The 16,103-nt window shown below is 54.2% G+C and overlaps 2 protein-coding genes across 17 annotated transcripts in view; one reads left to right on the top strand and one right to left on the bottom strand.

Moving 5' to 3' along the window:
• Positions 1 to 12,111, top strand: part of PHF21A (PHD finger protein 21A) — a 198,404-nt gene extending 186,293 nt beyond the window's left edge. For 8 of the 11 annotated variants that reach the window (XM_059931470.1, XM_059931469.1, XM_059931472.1 and 5 more), the window contains 4 exons: positions 1,555 to 1,710; positions 3,006 to 3,081; positions 3,476 to 3,579; positions 4,921 to 9,909. In XM_059931470.1, the coding sequence (XP_059787453.1) occupies positions 1,555 to 1,710; positions 3,006 to 3,081; positions 3,476 to 3,579; positions 4,921 to 5,190 (606 nt within the window). In that variant the 3' untranslated portion in view covers positions 5,191 to 9,909. Of the gene's footprint in view, positions 1 to 1,554; positions 1,711 to 3,005; positions 3,082 to 3,475; positions 3,580 to 4,035; positions 4,649 to 4,783; positions 4,888 to 4,920; positions 9,910 to 11,983 lie in introns of those variants that run through there. The other 3 variants (XM_059931473.1, XM_059931474.1, XM_059931475.1) reach the window with 3 other exon arrangements.
• On the bottom strand, positions 9,857 to 15,759 carry LARGE2 (LARGE xylosyl- and glucuronyltransferase 2). Of its 6 annotated transcripts, none has more exons than XM_059931458.1 (15): positions 15,742 to 15,759; positions 15,412 to 15,458; positions 15,158 to 15,317; positions 14,958 to 15,073; positions 14,534 to 14,616; positions 14,231 to 14,354; positions 13,811 to 13,982; positions 13,572 to 13,676; positions 12,968 to 13,080; positions 12,519 to 12,899; positions 12,232 to 12,392; positions 11,537 to 11,815; positions 11,041 to 11,190; positions 10,743 to 10,938; positions 9,857 to 10,543 (listed from the first exon to the last, which is right to left on the bottom strand). In XM_059931458.1, the coding sequence occupies exons 3-15, from the start codon at positions 15,252 to 15,254 to the stop codon at positions 10,049 to 10,051; spliced, it is 2,472 nt and encodes an 823-aa protein (XP_059787441.1). In that variant the 5' UTR covers positions 15,255 to 15,317; positions 15,412 to 15,458; positions 15,742 to 15,759; the 3' UTR covers positions 9,857 to 10,048. The 6 variants fall into 6 exon arrangements, with proteins under 6 accessions (XP_059787441.1, XP_059787442.1, XP_059787443.1 ...); XM_059931459.1 differs by lacking the exon at positions 15,742 to 15,759 and having other exon boundaries at positions 12,519 to 12,674; positions 12,774 to 12,899; positions 15,412 to 15,708; XM_059931463.1 differs by lacking the exon at positions 15,742 to 15,759 and having other exon boundaries at positions 10,194 to 10,487; positions 12,519 to 12,674; positions 12,774 to 12,899; positions 15,412 to 15,707.
• Between the last annotated feature and the right edge of the window lie 344 nt (positions 15,760 to 16,103).

Genomic DNA, 16,103 nt, shown 5'->3' with positions numbered 1-16,103 from the left:
TACTTCATCAGTGATAATTTTACCTGTAGTTCGTGTAAAAGAGTTTCTGAAGCCATAAAATTATTATAAACTTATTAAAGATGCAGACTTACAACATGGGGCGAAGGTTCAAGAAAGACTAGGTCTCTAGAGGAGAGCCACCCTCAGCCTGATTTTAAGAAGAAAGTCACAGTTAATCTAGGGATGAAACCTTACATCTTTTGGTGCCTTGAAGTTACACTGTTAGGCTGCATTCTTATGTAGTATTTTTACACGTGTATTAAGTATCTTTTTTTTTTGACTGCCCAGAGGTAACATTGTCTTACTAAAAAAGATTAACATCCATCCACACTTTGATGTAGCTTACAACTTTTTGCAGCCAGTTTTCTAGGCCACCAGATACCCTAGATATGTAGATACTGCCAGATAGTTCCTTTCCTTTCCTTTGGATAGAAATAGTAGGTCTGGGAAGATATGTTCCTTTCAGCAATCGTGGTTGAAGGGTTATATCATAGAAAGGAAGAACTGGGAATCGCTTTCTGTATCATTGCTTCTTGTGCAAAATTTCTGTATTAGGCCTTCTGTCAGAATAGCCTAGAATTCTAAAACAACACATTGGAAGTGAAAAGGCGGGGGTCTACTCCAAGCTGGGGTGCTGCCTTGGTAGTTAACCTCTGGCCTGACCCTTCAGTCTTCCCTTCCCTGGTGTCCTTATCAGCAGCGTTAATCCTGTTTAGAGAACAGGCCAGGGATTGACTTACTGAAAAACACCTCTTTAATACCTCATTTTTTTTTAATGTGTTCTCTCCAAATTTTAAATAGATCTGCTTTTTTCTGATGGTGCCTTTTGTTGGGAGGGCTCCCACAGACTTACCTGAGTACCAGAACCATCACTGATGGAGGCGGGGGAGACTAGCAGAGTGCACTTAGGCTGCTCTTCTTTATCTATCTGGTGAAGCATTTCACAGGGAGAAATAAAGCCTCCCGGAATAGAACGGTCCATTGAACAGCAAATGCCAAATACTGGTTTTAAGAGAACGCTGTCAGCTGTTTGGCTTTTTTAATTCTTCATGTTAGAAAACTCATAGGAGTTTACTTTGCTCCTGACTTAATACTTTCCCATTTGAACTTTGACTATAGTTTTTCTCCCAGAGCAAGCAAAGAGCTGAGCGAAAACCTCCATTTCTTGTCTGTCTTCTTTCCCAATGATGATGGGAAATGATGATGAATGGATTTCAGTGTCTTTTAACTTTATGATTTGTGAGTTGGACTGTACCAAAACTTAAATGCTGAGTTATCACCTGTAAAGCTAATTTTGGCCTAGGTGACCCCACAGTTACAGTTTCTTGTAAACTCTACTTTAAGGTTAAGAATACTGGCCCCACCTGGGGAACCTCAATGCTATAGAGCAGGCTTGCACCATTGGTAATTCCTGCTTTTCTTGAACACTCTTGCAATGAGTTGGAGGGGCACAGCTGAGTGTCCTAAAACATTTATATGTATCCAGAATGTGCACATTAACATTCCAATTTTACCTTTTTGTCCTTTCTCTTACCTTTCCTCTCAATTTCATAGGGTGATATCCATGAGGATTTTTGCAGTGTTTGCAGAAAAAGTGGCCAGTTGCTGATGTGTGACACGTGTTCCCGTGTATATCATCTGGACTGCTTGGACCCTCCTCTGAAAACGATTCCCAAGGGCATGTGGATCTGTCCCAGATGTCAGGACCAGGTACTGTGGGTGGGTCAGAAAGGACGAGGGACGGAGGAGGAGGAGAAGGACCTCCTTTCCCCTCTAAGCTGAGGGAATGGCTGAGTTTCTTTCCTCTCCAGTAGTTCTCCGAGCCACATCTGCCCTGTTCACAGCACAGCACTCACCCCCACAGCATGCCTCCTCTCAGAGGTTCTCTGTTCATGAGGCAGTGACTCATGTACAGGTGGAGAGACCCTAACTGCTTCCCTCTATTTGAAATGACTTATCTTTTCATTACCTTTACCCTTAAAAGTCCATAAGACTGTCTGCCTCATTCTCTAAAAATGGTCCAAACTCAGCATATGGTTGAAACTCTGGAAATAAAATCCTTAAAGGAAAGTGCCCAGTTGATCATTTAATTCAAATAAGAACAGTTTTACTCTTAACCTGTGTCATCATCAGGATCAGAGAACTAACTATAAAAGTACTGTCTTAATATTTCATGGATTTGAAAGAAGAAAAGAGAAAGCCTCTTCCCTCCCTTTTCTGTTTAGTTTCTGATTTTTTATTTAAACTATTCATGTATCTTTATGTCTTTATGTTTTTATTATAAGCTGTCTTGAGACCTTTTTGGAAGTAGGCAAAAGTATAAATATTAAATCAATAAGCCCAGTAGCTCAGCAAGCTTTGGGGTCCTGCTCAGTTCTTTGGAATCCTGATTTGAGGGAATTCTGGTTTTCCCCTTTAAATCTTGGTGTCCTCATCCTTACTGTCTCCATGATGTAGCAGAGACAGTTCTCTCTGTTCTCTTCCTGATGCTGCTTTGTGACCCTCTGATAATTTTCTATTCGGGGTCTAGATTATACTTCAGTACTTGGAACTGATATTTAATTTCCTTGGTCAGGCTGTCTTTGAGGCACATACAAGCTAAAATTGCGACAGGCAGCCCATGTCAGGTCAAGGACGAAGCTGCCAGTGGCTGCTGCCATTATGCAGACTTGCAGCTTGTGTGCTGATGTTTCTGACCGTTGGGAGTAGTTGGGGATCGTGTAGCAGGCATGAAAAGATGGGAATGCCTAGCCAACTCCCAGCCTGTTTCTAAGCCAGGTCTCAGGTGGCTTGGCTCTTCCTGCCATTGAACCTCATTCTTTCAGGCTGATAACTGGGACTTTGTTGTAGTCCAGAAACTATAGACCAGGGTTTTGCAACACTGCCACCATAAATCCTTCCTGGATTTTGTCTGCCAATAGCTACAGACACTGTTGCTTGTTACTACACAGTGGATATGTGTTTATATATCTTTCTCAAGGGTAAAATTCTAAAAATCTTTTCAGATGCTGAAGAAGGAAGAAGCAATTCCATGGCCTGGAACTTTAGCAATTGTTCATTCCTATATTGCCTATAAAGCAGGTAAAGAATTATCCATACTGCCTTTTGTATAAGCCTCCCTTTGTTTAAAAAAAAAAAAAGTACTAGGAGACAGTATTTGTTTTGTTTTCGAAAGGAACTGTAAAGTTAAAAATGAAAAGCTTTTATTGAACGGAATAAAAAGTTTGTTGTAGCACTTTCTTGGGGGGGGGAAAATGAGAAGTGATACTTATGTAAAGCCAGGCCCAAGCCACCGACAGTTTTCTTAGCGTCCCTTTACATGTAAAAGGGAAAGTCTAAGTGGGCAGGTTCTGTGCACTGGCTGTGGGGCTTGGGGAGCTTTGAGGAAGATATCTTCTTTGGCAAGCCTTCTGAACATAGTGGCCTTTTCAAAGAATTCATTGTCAAAAACAAGTTCCTTTTTCTTTTTTCCCAGCAAAAGAAGAAGAAAAACAGAAATTACTTAAATGGAGTTCAGATTTAAAACAAGAACGAGAACAACTAGAGCAGAAGGTGAAGCAGCTCAGCAATTCTATAAGTGTAAGTAAACCTCATGCTTTCGGTGATAGGTACAGAGGTACAGAACTTTCTGTGTACATAACAGTACGTGTGGCTCTCAAGCGCTGATTCATTCCTTCAGCTTATTAAATAACACTGTTAACTTGGGTGGTTGCAGTTTGCTTCCAGTTAAGAGTTTGGCCCTCAGGTACAGGTGGCCATTTGGTATATGGTGCCTTAGCCAAGCTCTGGAACATCCTCTTGGCTTTGACCTGAGAGAAGATTTTCAGTCTCCAGGCTGGAGAGATCGAGTAGCAACTACAGCAGCATAGCCAGCGCCCCCGCGTGCTCCTGAGTGTGTTTGGGAGGAGTGTGGAGCCGCCTGACACAGACCAGGCCCCCGCGTCTAATTCTTCCCAGTCGCCCTAGCTAGTGGGTCCATGTGCATGGCTCTTTCCTCCCGCCCCCTCTTCCATGCCCTGCTGATTGCCTCTCCAGGTTTATCTGACCAGCCTGAGGAAGAGCGCTTTCTAGAGACGAGTACTGGAAGTAAATACTACCCAGCCTGGCTGACCAGGTGGGAAAGAGGTTTGTGTTTGCAGCAGGGATTCAGAGGCTCCTCCTGACAGGAGCAGGCTTTCTTTTCCATTGAGTAGGTCCCCTTCTTGGAGTGAGGTGGCCTCAGCCCTCATGGACGCCAGGTGGTGCCCTGGACTTTGTGGCAGTCAAGCTGTCTCTCCTCATCATACTGCCCATGGCTGGCAGGTTTCACATCGCTTTTCCTGCCTAGAACAGAAGCCAGCAGGTGTGGGAGGCCAAGTACAAAAGGGCAAAAGACTACAAGTCCCTGACCAAGCAGAAGGCCTTCTGTTGGCTACAGTCTTTGATTCTCCTAAATATCACTAAATATCCCACCCCAGGCCCTACCTCTAAAACCTCGCTGACCCAGTGATCCTCAGCAGGCCCTCAAACTGAATCCAGATACCACTGGCTTGTGTCTGCCCTGTAACGCTCAGCCCAGTCCTGAGCATATCAGTGCCATCAGCAAGGTAGACGCATACCCAGATCTGCCCAAACCAGCTTCAGCCCAGCTGTGGGAGCTTTTCCTTAATGCCTGTTATTTTGTAGTATTATAGTGGTAGTTCATGTTTGGTTTTAAGTCCTAGTGTCAAGTAGTGGGCTTTTAAACCACTCACTTGCCCTCTCTCTCTTGCCTCTTGGGCCTCCTCCTTCCCTTGGGTAGCAGCAGCCACTCCAGTGTGGAGCAGAACAAGGTCTAGGGGCCGCACACTAGTCAACAGGGATTCTTTTATCTGGAGAGGGCTGCCAGGCCTTTCTGAAGAGCCGGAGGCTCAGTGCCACTGCCCTTCTCATTGGCTGCAGAAATGCATGGAAATGAAGAACACCATCCTGGCCCGGCAGAAGGAGATGCACAGCTCCCTGGAGAAGGTAAAACAGCTGATCCGCCTCATCCACGGCATCGACCTCTCCAAACCCGTAGACTCTGAGGCCACTCTGGGGGCCGTCTCCAACGGCCCGGACTGCACTCCCCCTGCCAACGCCAGCACCTCCACGCCGGCGCCCTCCCCGCCCTCCTCCTCCTCCTCCCAGAGCTGCACAGCGAACTGTAGCCAGGGGGAAGAGACTAAATAACAGAGCCCTGCTAGGAGAAGCCACGGGATCCCAGTGGCAAGGAGAGCAAAACACTGAAGACTCTAGACAAGCAAAGCCGGATTTCTTCTGGAAAGTACAGAATTCTTTTGGTTCTTTGGTTCCAGAGAGAGAGAAGATGCTTGTGCCGGGTGGCACCAGAGTTTGCCAATTGATCCTTCTTATTCTGTGTGTACATGCAAGGACTGGACCACGCCACATGAAACCGTGCCAGCTGGAGGCTCTGGGCCAGCACCACGCCAAGTGGATAATACACTTGCTCTCCCTGTTACACGCCAGTGTGTGCCTGCGGCAGCCCCCACCGCCACCGTGGGCTCGCTTTTGTTTTGTTGGGTGGGGAGCGGGGACGGGCCGAGGGTGGGGGGAGCAGGTTCCAGACCCTTATTTGCTGAGCTGTTTGTTTAGGTAGAGAAGACAAGTCCAAAGAGTGCGTGGGCTTTCCTGTTTCTAAACTTTCACTACTATAAAACCAAAAAGAGGAAATCGAGATTTAACCAACCCCAGTGCCCAGAGGAAGGGATGGGGAGGGGATGGGAGGGAGCCGGGGTGGGGAAAAGTATATCAAATAAGCAGTATTTCATATTGTCTGGGGCGGGCACAGTGCACGGAGAGATGGACACCAGGAACAGCCACCGGGGTCTTCTCCGGAGCACTCCGCTCCCCCACCCCTCCCCAAGCTCCTTCCCTGCTTTGGCAAAATCGGCACCGTCCCCGTGGATGATCGTCCCATGGATGATCCGGTTACCTTTCCTCTCCAAGAACAAGCAGACCCAGGCCTCAGGTGGCCCTTGCCCGGGGCAGGGAAGAAGGGTGTGTGTGTCGAGGAAGGAAAAAAGGTGGATCAGTGATTTTACTTGAAAACAAGCTCCATCCCTTTTCTATATTTATAAGCAGAGAAGATCCTGAGCGAAGCAGCACGCGACCCAGGTGTGTGTGAATTGAATGGAGACGTTGCTTTTCTCTTTTTTTTTTAAATTTTTGTTTCTGTTCTTTCTTCTTTAAAAAAAAAGTTTTATTTTGTTGTTTATTTTACTTTTTTGGTAACAAAAACTAAAATAAGGAATAGAGAAGCTGTTTTTCAGGCTGACAGTCCAATTAAGGGTAGTCGAGACCTTGCATGGTAGAATAGGAATCATAGTGTCAGTGAGGTCCCGTGAGTCTGTGTGAGTCCTTGTGTCATCGTTCGGGGCACTGTTTTTTTATGCAAGGGCAAAAATCTTTGTATCTGGGGGAAAAAAACAACAACAACTTTTTTTTTAATTAAAAAGGAAAATAAAAGAGATTGAGGTCTTCCTAGTGTTACTTAAATTAAGATCAAGGTAAGAAACATTGTAAAAAAAAATTACAAAAGTGCTATTTGTTTCCTAAAAACAGTGATTTCTATTAAAAAGGTGTCAGAACTGGAGAAAATGCTGTGTAGTTATAATTTTTTAGCACAGAACCTGCTGAACATGATGACATTTTGCTGTGTTTGTGTCTCAAGACTGGTGGGCTAGTCTCCATGATTTCTGTCCTCCAGACGGCCGCAGCCCTGACGAGCAGGGGCAGAGCTCTCCCACCATTCTCCCCTCCTCAGAAAAGACTGTCCTCTCTTCTTGGTGCAGGGATCTGGGCTCCTGTTTCTGAAGCCCACATGGAGTGTGGATGGTGTCAGGGCCCCCCCTGTTGTCTCCTCGGGTTTTGCTAGAGCAGAAGGCTGGTGCCGAAATAAGATCCCTTCCTTTGGTGCTGCTCTCGGTCTTTCAGCCACCAGCATTGTGAGTGCCTGGGGGACAGCTTCGAAGGAAATGGCCACTGAAGCTCATTGGTGCCCACGCACCCCGGCTTTGGTGGAAGGGTGCAGGGGGCAGGCTGCATCAGCCCTTGGTGCTTAGAAAGAACAAGGGAGTGAGATGTCTTGAGGGGACATGGTGTCTCTGAGACAGAGAGCCCAGGGTGGCCTTTGTGTCTTCATGTCTTCGAAGAGAGACTGCTTTCTCTGCCAGCTGCTTTCTCTGCCTGCTGGCTCCAGTCACCGGAGATGGGAGTTTACTCCACTTTGCCCACCCACAAGCTTCCTGGGTGACCTTTGGCTAGAACGCGGTGCTTGCCTTGGCTTGGCCTGTCTTCTTCTTGGGAAAAGCGGGGTTCTGAAAGGCTCAGACCATTTCTATCATCTTGCCTTGTGGGAAATAAATTTTGTCAAGTGTGCGCTCCCGCTGGAGACCTTTTGCCCATTGCGCCCATCTGGCCACAGGAGGGAGGCGGGGGCTCTGCACCCCACCCACCTCCCCCCCCCACCCCGGCACTCCCAGAGCATCTCTCCCAAGCCCGCCCCCTAAGGGCCAGAGCCTAGGAGGGGCGGAAAAGGGGCCAGTAGTTTCTCCCTCACCTAGTGAGGCCCAGAGAGACAGAGATGGATCCTGAAAGCAATTGCAACAGAGAAATACTCCTTAGGTAAAACGTGTATCATCTCTACCAACCATTTCCGTTCATCTTCCTGGGATGTTAGAAGAGGGGATTAAGAGGGGCTGTACAGGCCTCAGAGTCAGGACCTGGCTGCAAGTTTGCCTGAGGGGGAAAGAAAGGAGCTCCCTTTCCTCATGCAAAAACCCAGGTGCTATGTCTAGTCAGGGAGCTTTGGGAGATGCCTGGACTAGTTGGAGGAATAGTTGGCAGAGGTTCAGAGCCCAGAGGCGGGCTGTACGCCCTGTCTTGGAGCCCTCCCATTTGACTTGTCTGGGCCCGGAGGCTGGAGGTTGCCACATAATACCTATCCTCTTGAAAGCAGTGGGAAACTGTGATCACTAGAGGCCTTTGCTCAGAAAGGAGCTGCCTGGGGGTTCTTGGGGGTGGGAGGCAGGGCTAGGAATTGACCAGGGTTTTGCCAGCTGCTGTGAACAGTCACACTCTGACCTTGCCTAGGGTTGGGGTATGGATTCTTCCTCAAGTTCAGACATAAGCTGTTGTGCAAGTCAGCTAGTATGGAGTTAACAATGCAACCCTGCCCCCGAACCTGCATTCTGGACTCAAATTCCCAAGCACCCCTTACTGCAAAGAAAGGGCCCTAGTCACCCAGTCTCCTCCTCCTTCACTGTCCTGCCAAGAGAAGACCCTCTCCGTTCTGCCAGACCTGTGGGGTCCCTGTGACCACCTGAGACACACGTTCATGACTGCCCCACCGGAGCTGCCTCTCCCTCCCTCTCCCTCTTTCCCTTGTGCTGCTTCTCCCCGTGCCCCAGTGTAGCTGCTGACAGACACACCTGAGAGCAGCTGGCCTGCAGTCACTTCAGAGGCCAGGGAGCGGCTGGTCTGGCTCTGGGAAGGAGCTGCCCCCCGGGCCCTGGATCAGGACGCCCCTTGTCAGTCCCGTGGCTCAGGTGACGTGCCCTGGAAACAGTGAGGTCATGTTGCTGTCATCGTCCCTGCTCACGTTCTTGCCAGTGTGGCCTGCAGGTCCTTTTTCTTTCACGGCGCCTGCTGGGTCTTGTCTCACCGCTGCTGAGCTCCTCCAGAGTTCTGCTTTCTTCCTTCCTTATTGGGCCCTTTTGGCGCAAGCCTGCTGGTCGTGCCTGGCAGGGAGACCAAGCTCGGGGCAGCCCCTCGTGGGCCTTACCTGTGTGGGGCCTGTAACACGGCCGTGGCAGCCTCCAGCTGGCGCCATGTGAGTGCCCGGTTTCCCGACAGGCCCGCCTCTGTCCCCGCTGCTGCTTGGCTCAGGCTCAACAGGTGGTGTGAATGGGCGCAGTTGCTCGCCCCACACCTCTCCTGTGAGGGTGACCGCATATCCAGCTCTGCTCAGTCTCCGCGTGTGCAGCTGCCTCTCCAGCCGTCTCTGACACTTACTCTCTTGGGGCCAGCGGAGCCTCCTTGTGCTCTCATGCCAACCCACGACTCACACAGCACGCTCAGAAGTGGCTTCCTCCCTTCCCTCCCTTTTAGGGTTTGGTCTTTCTTATTTATCCAAAGGGCTTAATTTAGGAGGCTTTTACCCCAAGGGGCAAAAGGCTCTTTGGTAGTAGGATGGATGGTGGCCCAGCTACATTTTCCAGGCCCTGGGTTCTCCAGATACCATGGCTTCTGTTGGATGGAGGCAACCTTGCTCTGTCTAAAAGACTGGGGACCTCACCCTCACCCCTCAGCTGGGCACCCTTGGCAGGAAACAGGAGACCCGTTCTCACCCTGACTTCAAGCCGTCTTCAGTATCAGCTCCTTTCCAGGAAGTGAGGGGGTGGCCTCTGAAAAGATTCCTCTTGGCCTTCCCACCGGAGTAAAGGGGAAGGAAGCTGACCCCGGTGGAGCTCTTGAAAATAGCCCTTGTAAAGGAAGAGCAGGGCTCACAAATTCACTTCACTCCCCGCTCCCAAAGGCTCTTCTTCCCTGAGGACTCCACCGTCCCCTCGGCAGTCTCTGGCCCCTGCTCCTCTCTCCGGTGTCATTGGGTCCTCAGCCCAGGGTAAGCTGCAGTCAGGCAGGACAGGACGGGCAGCCGGAGGTCAGCAAGCTCTGAGCAGAAAAGAGCCAGCCAGCTCCCAACCTGTCTCTTGTCCATGCCCTTTGTGATTTCAGTCTTGGTAGAACTTGTATTTGGAGTTTTGTGCTTCAAAGTTTTTGTTTTTGTTTGTTTGATTTTTGTTTTGAGGGGGTGGGGGGGATACAGAGCAGCTGATCAATTTGTATTTATTTATTTTAACATTTTACTAAATAAAGCCAAATAAAGTCTCTGAGACTCATGGTGTTGGGTTTGGGGCAGGGGAGGGTAGACAGGACACACTCCAGTCCCGGCCTCCGTGCCAGATTCAGCACCTCCCCAGGCTCACTTCCTCATGCCCCAAACCAAGAGGAACATGAAAAGGAACTGTTAAAACTTTACTTGTGAAAAAGGGATGTCACAGGTGAGGATGCAGGAACCAGCCCCAAACCAGCTGGGGCAGAGGAGCACTAGACCCCAGCCATAGGATAGCAGCGAAGGGAGGCCCCGTCCCAGCCCTTCCCACCGAGACCATAAATAATTTAAATAGCAGGGAGGGTGGGGCGGCAGCAAGGTTGCTCCAGTGTCAGCAGGGAGTGTGCCGGGGGCAGGTGTGAGGTCAGGTGGGGCCTCGGGGCTGCTGCAGGGCAGTGAGGTATTTGAGGGCAGCAGCCCCATAGTGGCGGGACAGATCCTGGTGGAACTCGTCCTTGAGGGCCTGGAGGCAGTCACGATAGGTGGGGCTGGAGCGGAAGCGGGAGATGTCCAGGCTTGGGGCGTGCGGCAGGTGGATGATGAAGGCCTCGGGCAGCACCAGCAGCTCGTATTCCTGGGGGAGTGGGGCACGCGGACAGTCGTTGCCTGGGCTGGGGGGAGATGGCAGCTCTGGGGAATGGGGAGCAGATTTATTCGATAGCCGCTAAGAGCCAAAGTCAGGGCCAAAGGTAGACGGCTTTAGTTCTGCAGAGGGGTGGAATGCCTAGTAGTGCTGCCTGATGGTGCAGTGTGCCCCACTGCGGTATACTGAGCTCCCTGAGCCTGGAGGTATTCAAATCAAGGCTGGAGACAACGAGGTGCCCCTTACCTGTGCATCCAGCTCCACGACGTGGGCCACCTTGTTCCAGCCGAAGCCCACAAAGCGGGGGTCGTAGCGGGGGCAGTCACGTGGCACCACCACATAGGGCTCGTAGTCGGCTGCCCACTGCACGTGGTATGGGGCCTGAGCCTCTCGCCAGCGGGCATAGTCTGTGGGCGCGTGACCCCGGGGCCACTCATGGTACCTGTGGGGCAGGATAGGGCGGGGAGCCAGGCTGAGGCTAGGAGCTCGTGGCTGGAGGGGGTCAGTGTGGGGAACCCCGGGGCAGGGCAGTGACCTCTCCTACCTGAAGGTGTGGAGAGACCCAGCGTCCAGCAAGGCCAGCAGTTCGGCCTTGGAACTGGGGAAGCTGAAGCGGTAGTGCAGCGTCTCAAATGCGGGCACCACCAGAGCTGCCTTCCGCCCGCTGCCCAGCTCCAGCTGCTTGATGGAGGCCCTGAGGATGGAGCACCCATGAACAGGAGAGAACTAGGAAGGCTCTGCCTCCAGCGCTGGGCCCAGTGGTTCTCTTACTTTTATTAGATGAGGACCCGACTTCAGGGGCCAGCTCACCCTGAAGCCCACTAGACACACGTGGAGCTGCTGTGGGATCAGGTCCCAGCCCATCACGTTCCTAGGCAGCCCAGAGAAACGACATGGCCCCCACCCAAATGCAGCCCCCATTTTACAGAGGACACTGCCGCCCTGAAGGGAGCAGGGACACACTCGCCAGGGTCCTGCGGATGCTCCCCCGCCCCGTCCACATCCACTCACATGCCGTTCCTCTCCCTCCTCTGGCCCACCTGAGGTAGTCGTAGAGGGAGTAGGCAGGCAGGAAGTCAATGTCACTGAGGAAGACGTAAGGCGTGAGGGCCTGGGCCAAGGCCACGTTGCGAAGCTGGTTGATGGGGTAGAGGGGACCTTCACGGTACACCACGTGGTAGGCCACATCCTGCCGGGCGGAGAGCACCACCGAGGTCTCCACGAAACGCAGAAACTGCTGGGCCTCTGCGTCTGTCAGGTACAAGGCCAGGCTCATGGGGCCCGGCCAGTGCCTGCACAGGGCTTCCAGCATCTGCAGCCTGGGGCGAGGGGAGTGGTCAGCCCAGGGAGGGCTGGGATACCTCCTGCGTTAGCTGCCACAGACACCCCCTCAAGTGACTTGCTGAGCACCTTCCAGGCGCTTTTTGACATGCTCTTATTTAATCTTCACAACTACCCCACAAGGTGGGTACTTTCTCATTTGACAGATGAGAAAACTGAGGGCCAGAGATATTAAGCCTTGCCCATGGTCCCACAGCTACGGAGGGGCAGTTCCAGACATCTGAATGATTCCCAAAGCCCAAGCTCCTTCCACCATCTCCGGTGTCTCCAACTCCTGGAACTCCTCAAGCATCAGGCAGTAAGAGCTCTTCCTTCCACCAGGTGGAACCCTCCTCTCGAAACCCCCAGTCCCAGACCACACGGTGCTCCCTGGGGCTGCCCTCGGCACCCTCACCGGTCCATGGAGAGCTGGGCCACCAGGGTGACATCGTGGGGCTGGGGGGGCGGTGGCTTGTGGGGCAGGAAGGTGATGTGCACACGGTGCACAGTGAGCTGCTGCCGCCGGAACTCAAAGCATGCGTCCCCCTCGTCCAGTTGCGCCAGGGCCCGCTGCAACTGAGGGGATGGGGGAGAGGAGGACGGGCTGGGTGGGGCAGGCGGACAAGCCCCAGACAAGGCCGGGTCCCACCAGAGCAGAGGGGTAGAGCCTCCCCGAGGGAAGGAAAGGCGGCTCCCTCTCACCTGCTCGGCCCCAGGAGGGGGCGGGCGGGGGCACCCAAAGAGCTCTCTCCGCAGCAGGTTCCCATCGTACTCCAGGAAGGTCAGGTAGAGGTTGCGGAAGGATTCCACATGCTTGTTCTTCACGCGAAGCTTCTTTGGTGAGTTCCAGTGGATCACCTGGGACCAGGGAGGGCATCGGCGGGGGGGATGGGAGCAGGGAGCAGGAGTCCCCATCCTGGGCCCATCACCATCACTCGGTCCCCCTGCCCCGTTCACCTTGAGGTCAGACGCCTCTGAGTAGCAGCGCTCAGCCAGCGTGTGGTCTGACAGTTGCACGTTCCAGACGCAGGGCAGGGGCCGCACCAGCCACGGGTGCTCCTTGATTATGGCATTGAAGATGTCCTGGGCGGAGACAGCCATCACATCTTGGCCCAGAGCCTGCCCCACCCCCCTCAAAAGCTCCCCCAGACCTGGTCAGCCAGTGAGGTGGCAGGCAGGGTGAGAAGCTCCCGCGTGGCTGTCAGCTTCCACATCTGCTCCCAGCCAGCCTGCCGGAGCCGGTCCAGCCGCAGCAGGATCACGCCTGCTCATGGGGAGAGGTTGTCATGCCCACCTGGGATGACCAACTTCTGGAGCCAGGGCTCAAGAAAGTGTCTTTTGAATGCTTATCTTGTGACGTGTTGGTATTTTCTCACTGTTCAGACGTGAGCATGTACTAGCTCTATCGACAACTAATCCTCTTGGGGGTGAAGGGGAGGCAAAGCACAGCTTACAGAGTACCTCCACAACCATCTTCTCAAATTTGGTGATCCCAGGGCTGGTAAAGTCACCCCCATTTAATGGATGAGAAAACTGAGGCTCAGAGGAACCAAGTGATTTGGCCATAGTCATTCAGCATGTACAGACAAGGTTGGAACTGTGATTTCTGGCTCTTCTCCCAGTGTTCTTTCTACAGAACTGTTCTTCCTGGGGGGTCTTCCAAGCATTCTGTGCCCTAACCAGCCCCTGGGGCCCAAGGACCAGTTGCCGCCCCTCCTGCCTCTCCCCACCCCACCCCACCCCCACTGTCCCCACCTGTGTTAAATCCCCGGCCCAAGGCAGGCCAGGGCCTGTGATTCCTCCAGAGGTTGCCGAGGTACCAGTCGCTCTGGTTCTCCACGAGACCAATCACTTGTTTGTCTGGGAGGGGAAGGCATGAGGGAGCTGCCTGAGACTGCCACTGGACCTCGGCTCAGGGCTAGGCCACAGGGAGGCCTGCATGGGCCAGGGAAAGGGGCTGACTGGGGGGGGGGGGGGGGTCCCAGGCCTCTCACCAGAAAAGTGAGCAAAGAGTGCCCAGAGCTCTGCAATGTTGGAGGCAAAGGTGACATCTGTGTCCAGGACAATGACACGGGCCAGGTCAGGGGGCAGGGCGCTGGGCAGCACTAGCTTCATTAGCCCATAGAGGCCAGAGTAGTGCTTGTTGGGTATCCAGGAGACCTGGGGCTGTGGGTGGAAGGACAGGGCATGAGCCTGCAAGAGAAGGGCCTACAAGTGCCAGAGCATACTCAGGTGACAGAGGGGGAAGAAGGGATGGGCCCCAGGAGGGTGAGGGATTTGAGCTTCAGTAGATGTGATGGGACTGGAGGTCCCAGGCAGCTCTAACCTGTTCTCCCCGTGATCCCCACAACCCTGGGAGGAAGGAGGGGGCTGGGTATGGCTGGGGAGGGGTGCAGAAGGGCCAGGGCTCCTGCCTTGAGCTCATCAGCGTTGTAGAAGCTGATCCGGACAGCAGGCACCATCCATGTGTGAAAGAGCGTCTCCAGGATGTTCCTGGCCACGGCGTCAGTCACCAAGTGGAGGTGCAGTGGATTTTTCCTTCAGGAAGGACAAGGGAGGAAAGCTGAAGGCCCCAGAAGGAACTACACGGGAGAAGCCCTACCCTTCGAGGGGCTCAGAAGTGGCAGCACCAACTTCTGCCAAGAGCTTTTCTGTACCCAGCTCCGGATATTCTTACAACCACCTTCATGGGAGGAGAGGGACACTCCTGGCTGTACCTGTAGAAAAGCATGGACTTCACCAGGGTGATGACGTCTCTGCTGGAGTTATGACCCGCACACACGATAGCCACCTGCAAGAGCTGGGAGGGGACACCAGGTCGGCAGCAGCCTCCTCCTCCCCTCGACGGTAAGCACCCATGGTGGGGCTCACCTGGCCCAGGGCAGTGTAGCCCCACCCGGCATCAGCGCTAGGCAGGAGTGTCGAGGGGGACTCCGCAGAGTGGGAGTACACCCCCTCATTTCACAAATGGGGAAGCCAGGCCAGGAGAAGGGGAGGTGCGAACTCCAGGCGCCCCCAGCTGGCCGGTCAGTGCCAGAGCCCACACCAGGTGTTGGGATTCCCACAGGTGTCCAGGTCCCTGGGCTGGGGGCGCGGCGCCCCTGAGATTCCCGCCTCCAGGGGCCGTGCGCACCTACCTACCTCGCACTTGGGCGGCCGCGGCCGCGGCGGGGTGCAATCCGAGCCGTTGCGGCCCCCGGGGTCTGCCGGCGGGTCTCCGTCGAAAGCAGCAGTCCCCCGCGGCCGCGGCCGCTCGTCTGGAGGCACACGTGGCGTTAGCGACCTGGGTAAGGATCCCGGGCCAGCCCCGCCCCCACTCGCCTCCCGCTCGGTGCGCTCACAGTCCAGGTCCCCACGGAACAGGAGGAAACCGATCAGAAGCAGCAGCAGCAGCAGCGCTGCGGCCCCCAGCGCCCGGGGGCGCCCTCGGGGCAGCATGGCTGTGGGCAGCAGGTGCTCACGGCGGGGCGCGACCCCGGGCTGTGGGCTCCATCGCGGGCCCTGTGGACCAGGGAGGGAGAGAGGAGAGTCAGCCTTGGGCGGTGGGGCCCGACGGCCACCCGATCTTCTCTCCCGCGCTGAGTCGCCACCTCACCTGCTCCAGCGGCTTGGGGATCCCGACCTTACTCTCTCAGAAGACGGCTGGGGTGCAGGGAAAGGGGAGATGAAGGAGCAGGCCAGCCCGGTCGGAGTGGGAGCCAGCCCCGCCCCCAACCTGGGTTCAGGTTTCATCTCCGCTTGGCTGAATCCGAAGGGGCGGGGAGACCCCTCCCCGGGGTGGGGGGGAGAGGGAGGCCCCGCCCCGCCCTGCCCCGCCCCTGCCCGGGCTTAGGAGGACCCCTACTGCGGGGGAGGAAACCCGGGAACCCTCAAGATGGCTGGAGGGCTTGGGGGCAGCCACCCAGGAAGGACCTGTCCCAACTACCTGCTCTGAGCCCATCCCCCATCTCCTCCCCGGAACCTTCCCTTGCGGGAGGGGCCGTATCCCCAGACCCAGGATCAAAGGAGTAGCCCGAGTTAAGAGGGAGGGGGCGGGCTGGAAGGCCGGGACTCACGAGTCCGGACACCTGCTCAGGGGGCGGGAGGCGGGGCCGGCCGAGACTCGCCCAGGAGAGCAGTGGAGCATTTGGAGTCCCCGCTTTCCTCCCCGTCTGCTCCACCCCCACGCAGTCCAGGTGTCCTGGCAGCATAAAGCGGCCTTGTGAAGGTCGCCTCCTGCCCGGGAGTTGGCGAGGGGCCTCACTGACTCAGGCGGCCTGGGCTTCCTGGGCAGGGCCGGGGATCCCC

Source organism: Balaenoptera ricei, chromosome 8 (genome assembly GCF_028023285.1).
Source record: "Balaenoptera ricei isolate mBalRic1 chromosome 8, mBalRic1.hap2, whole genome shotgun sequence".
Lineage (NCBI taxonomy): Eukaryota > Metazoa > Chordata > Mammalia > Artiodactyla > Balaenopteridae > Balaenoptera > Balaenoptera ricei.
The sequence above is the reverse complement of the archived record's forward strand: the minus strand, read 5'-3'. Positions and strand labels throughout refer to the sequence as shown.